Below are 4,676 nucleotides of genomic sequence, written 5' to 3'. Positions count from 1 at the left end.
TGAAGACAGAAGACACATTTACAGTTTCAGTTTGACAGCAGCTGTGTGTGTGTGTGTGTGTGTGTGTGTCAGGATAAGGACTTTGGGACGCAGGTTCTGTACCATCCTCACAGTAACCCTGCAGCAGAACTGGAGACCAGCCTGAAACATTACAGAGGCCACAGTCTGGACCGGGCCTACAGAGGTCAGGACTTCTTCTGGGCTCAAACACCTAACCAGGGGGACTACGTCCTCATCAGGTTCCCTAAGCCTCTCCATGTGTCACGGTCAGTCTGGGCTTTTAGAACAAACACTGTTTCCATTCTGATTACTTTGATCTCATTCATATGTGTTTATATATGTGCAGTGTATAAACACACACACACATATATATATACAGTATATGTTTATATGTATATATATATATAAACATATATATACAGTATATATGTGTTTATATATGTACAGTGTATAAACATATACAGTATATATACAGTATATATGTGTTTATATATGTGCAGTGTATACACACATATACAGTATATATACAGTATATATGTGTTTATATATGTGCAGTGTATAAACACACACACATATATATACAGTATATGTTTATATGTATATATATATATAAACATATATATACAGTATATATGTGTTTATATATGTGCAGTGTATAAACACACACACATATATATACAGTATATGTTTATATGTATATATATATATAAACATATATATACAGTATATATGTGTTTATATATGTGCAGTGTATAAACATATACAGTATATATACAGTATATATGTGTTTATATATGTGCAGTGTATAAACAGGATGTATTTTCTCTTCACTGCAGATTCCTGTTTCGCAGTGGAAACATTGAAAACAGTAAAGATAAACTGTACAACACCACAGTGGAGGTTCTGCCCAGCACGGTGGGTCACATGACCGTCTTTGTACGTTTATCTCAGGTGATTGGCCAGGTGCACACTGGACTGGGATCAGGTGGTGTGGATCAACAGACCGACAGACGTCATATTCTCCAAGCTAATTAAGACAAATATTTGCTCAGTCAAGTATAATACTTCATACTTAATTCACCTGCAAATATTTGCAGTACAGACGACCAGAGCGTTGTAGTAGAGCGGCCTGTGTCGAACTACTAGAAGCCTTTGTTTCCTTTGAGAGTTGATATTCTACATGACTCCGTGGAGGCGTGGAGCAGCCAGGGTGTTGACTCAGCCCTGACTGGTGTGTGTGTGTGTGTGTGTCTCCAGGTCTCCACAGGACACACAGAGTCTGACGGCTTCAGAGTTGTTGGTAAGGTGACCATACACACACACTTACACTTACACTTACAGTAAATACACGTGGACACACTGGCATCAAAGGTCAAAGGTCTGCACCTGGACTGACTGGAGCAGGTGTTTCCAGGGAGTGTCCATAAATATACACATTACTAAAAGCTCATCTGTTCCGTTTCCTACTTGATTTTTATTTGGGGGTTTTTTCACCTTAGGGGCCTTTGAAGACGGACTAGCTGCTGGGCAGATTGAAAATGGGCTGCAGCCCATCTGGGCTCTACGTCTGGTGGTCCATGCTAGTTCAGATGTGTGGACTCTACTCAGTGAGGTGTGACCTGGGAGCTCACTCACACTAACTAACCAACTAACTGGACTAGTTTCAGCAGCCTCGTAGGTCAGGGGTTAGTTAGAGTCAAAGGGTGACGGGGGTGTACAGCACCAGTGATCAGAGCACTGGACCGCTCTGGTCCCTGAGCCCTGAAGCCCAGCACCCCAGGTGACGCTGCTGTCCTGTCCATGTCCTGTCCATGTCCTGTCCATGTCCATGTCCATGTCCTGTCCAGCCAAACATACACTTCTGTTGGAACATTTTCAACAAGGGCTTACAGTTTTACTAGCAGCGTGAACGGCTGAGCGTGAACACCATTAACTAACCCTTATTTTTGTTTCCATTCTACAGATTCACATTGAAGTCTGATGACCGGATCAACCGATACACACACACACACACACACACACACTAACCACTGTGTTGACAAGTGTTCGTGTGAGCAGACAGAAGTGGTGCAAATAAAACAGACCCAGATGTCTACGACCGTCAGTGTGTGTGTGTGTGTGTGTGTGTGTGTGTGTGTGTGTTCAGTACTGATGGCTCCTCTGAGCTGAGACTTATTATATTAATGTTCTTCCTGTCAGTGTCGTTACTCTGTAGAGTACACACTAAATACTACGTTATAGGTTGGCGCTTTGGCCCAGAGGTCATGTCTCTGTCGTTGGTGTGGGGCTCAACTCCTGGGTTAGATCGAATCCCAGTTAGGGCGGATGGCGCCCTCCAGTGGACTCACCACCCGCAGGAAGGTTTGACGAGGGGCTGGTGCAGTGAGGTTTGAGTGACGGTCAGGGAGACCGCCGCCCCCGCGACCCGGTAACGGATCAGATGGATGGACTACGTCATATGTCAGGATGTACCGTATACGTCATAGGTCAACGTGTATCTGTTTTGTACCCAGTACAACACTGCCGCCTTGTGCTAAAACCCCACCCTGCGGGGAAAATGAGAAAGTGTATGTGAAGTATATACATATACTTTTATATGTAAAGTCTATTTTTTGAGGTATACTTTACACATCACTTGATCTTTTAAAGGGTTTGTCGACATTTAAAGTTGATTTGATGAAACGGTCTGTGTGGGGCGGGGCGTGAAGAGAGAGCGCGCGCGCGCACGCTGTCTGGAGCGACGTCAACATGGACAGCGACGACGAGACCGTAGAAGAAGTAGTTGAAGGTAGAAAAAACCCCAAACTTTTAAAAATTCTTTCCGACTGTGTTTTCGCTGATAAATCGTGTTCAGACGCGGGCCACACGTCGGCGCTGTTTGTTTTCTCTCTGCTTCCTGCTTCTCTTAAATCCGCCGGTCGGTGGAACGCGGGCCGCGCCGGGTAACATCCGGAGCCGGGAGTCTGATTTGGGCAGGGAGCCGTGGAACAGGCACATGAGATCGGCTTGGCTTCGGTCTGAGTCCCGCTGCCGTCATGGCGTCCACGGCTTCTTCTAAGACCCACACACTGGCCGTAGAAATACATCCAGAAATACATCCAGAAATACTGCTGCAGGGAAAAGTAGAAAACAAATCTTGAAATGAACCTTCAACTTGTTGCTGTGTTTTTACTACAGTCATAGTACTGTAATAGTACTGTTTTTCACTAGTCATAGTACTGTAATATTACTGTGTTTTTACTACAGTCGTACTACTGTAATAGTATTGTGTCACAGCTTATTAAATGTTGTTCATAAATGTCCGTCCGTCCGTCCGTCCGTCCGTCCTCAGGGCCGTTGGATGATGATGATCAGCCTCATGGTTTCTGCACCGTGACCTTCTCGTCCAGGGATCGATTTGAAGGACATTTTGTCCACGGAGAAAAAAATGGCAAGGGCAAATTCTTCTTCTTTGATGGAAGGTACTTCAAAGATGGTAAACCTGTGAATACTGGTGAATGTAGTAGTACGTTAAAGTACAACGTTGGTACTCACAGTATTTGATGAAGGTGCAGGAAGTGAACCTTCAGCCGTGTTTCCTCTCCGCAGCACTCTGGAGGGCTACTACGTGGACGACGCCTTACAGGGTCAGGGGCTGTACACGTACGAAGACGGCGGCGTTCTCCGTGGAACATACGTGGACGGAGAACTCAACGGACTGGCCCAAGAGTTCGACGGAGAGGGACACCTAGTGTTCAAGGGCCAATACAAAGACAACAGCCGCTGCGGGGAGTGCTGGGTCTACCACCCTGTGAGTCACGGCACCCACCGGGGAAGGGCTAGGCTCCTCCCACATCTGTCCGCAGGGGCAAACACATTGAAATATCACACGTTTAAACTGAGAGCCAACAGTCTGACCTCTGACCCTGATCCTCCGACCGTCTTTACGCTCCCTCGTGTTTTTCTCTCTTTCATCACGTGCGTCTGTGACTCCTCCAGGACGGCGGCTGTTTGTTCGGGGAGGTGAACGACGACGGGGAGATGACTGGTGATTCCGTAGCCTACGTCTACCCTGACGGACGCACGTCTCTCTTTGGAACGTTTGTGGACGGGGAGCTCATCCAGGCGCGGCTGGCCGTCCTGACCTCCAGTCACAACGGGAGACCTCGCTTTGAAGTTTCCCCTGACAGTCAGTACACACACACACACACACAGACCAAGTACAGTGTGATGTGGTCAAACACTGACCGACCCGTGGTGTGTGTGTGTGTGTGTGTGTGTGTGTGTGTGTGTTCAAGGCCCACTTTACTCCTACGACAAGTCCACATCCACCTGCGTCGCCACCCACGTCCTGCTGCCTGACCCGTACGAGAGCGACAGGTGGGCATATACTGTATATACTGTACTGTTTTTAGTGGTCATCTGCTGCCACCTAGTGGCGGAGTGTGTCATTGTTCTGCTTGTCAGTGTGGAATAGGTATAAATAAATAAATAGTAGATTTCAGAGGCAGTCAAATTGGACTATTTTCCGTAGTACTCCTGACGAGCGCTCACTGACGTAATGACGTCACTGACGTCACTGAAACATTTACAGTTTAAACTGGGAAAATATAATAAATATGCCGTGAAAATGTGCAAATATAAAGCAAAATACAAACTGATATTGATACACATCATCATCATCATCATCATCATCA

General features: G+C 46.1%; 2 protein-coding genes across 5 annotated transcripts in view; both read left to right on the top strand.

Annotated features, from left to right (window-relative positions):
* The window catches only part of mgat4b (alpha-1,3-mannosyl-glycoprotein 4-beta-N-acetylglucosaminyltransferase B), a 9,273-nt gene extending 7,172 nt beyond the window's left edge, over positions 1-2,101 (top strand). For 3 of the 4 annotated variants that reach the window (XM_025063207.1, XM_025063208.1, XM_025063206.1), the window contains 5 exons: positions 73-266; positions 837-915; positions 1,258-1,300; positions 1,500-1,612; positions 1,964-2,101. In XM_025063207.1, the coding sequence (XP_024918975.1) occupies positions 73-266; positions 837-915; positions 1,258-1,300; positions 1,500-1,612; positions 1,964-1,981 (447 nt within the window). In that variant the 3' untranslated portion in view covers positions 1,982-2,101. Of the gene's footprint in view, positions 1-72; positions 267-836; positions 916-1,257; positions 1,301-1,499; positions 1,781-1,963 lie in introns of all 4 variants that reach the window. The other variant, XR_003051978.1, reaches the window with a different exon arrangement.
* A 535-nt stretch (positions 2,102-2,636) lies between these two features.
* The window catches only part of setd7 (SET domain containing 7, histone lysine methyltransferase), a 4,526-nt gene continuing 2,486 nt past the window's right edge, over positions 2,637-4,676 (top strand). The window contains exons 1-5 of the mRNA XM_008327713.3: positions 2,637-2,788; positions 3,332-3,461; positions 3,589-3,790; positions 3,979-4,168; positions 4,278-4,359. Of these exons, the coding sequence (XP_008325935.1) occupies positions 2,749-2,788; positions 3,332-3,461; positions 3,589-3,790; positions 3,979-4,168; positions 4,278-4,359 (644 nt within the window). The 5' untranslated portion in view covers positions 2,637-2,748. The remainder of the gene's footprint in view (positions 2,789-3,331; positions 3,462-3,588; positions 3,791-3,978; positions 4,169-4,277; positions 4,360-4,676) is intronic.

The sequence above is a fragment of the Cynoglossus semilaevis genome, chromosome 15 (genome assembly GCF_000523025.1).
Source record: "Cynoglossus semilaevis isolate Cse_v1.0 chromosome 15, Cse_v1.0, whole genome shotgun sequence".
NCBI classification, from domain to species: domain Eukaryota; kingdom Metazoa; phylum Chordata; class Actinopteri; order Pleuronectiformes; family Cynoglossidae; genus Cynoglossus; species Cynoglossus semilaevis.
This window is presented reverse-complemented; position numbering and strand designations above follow the sequence as displayed.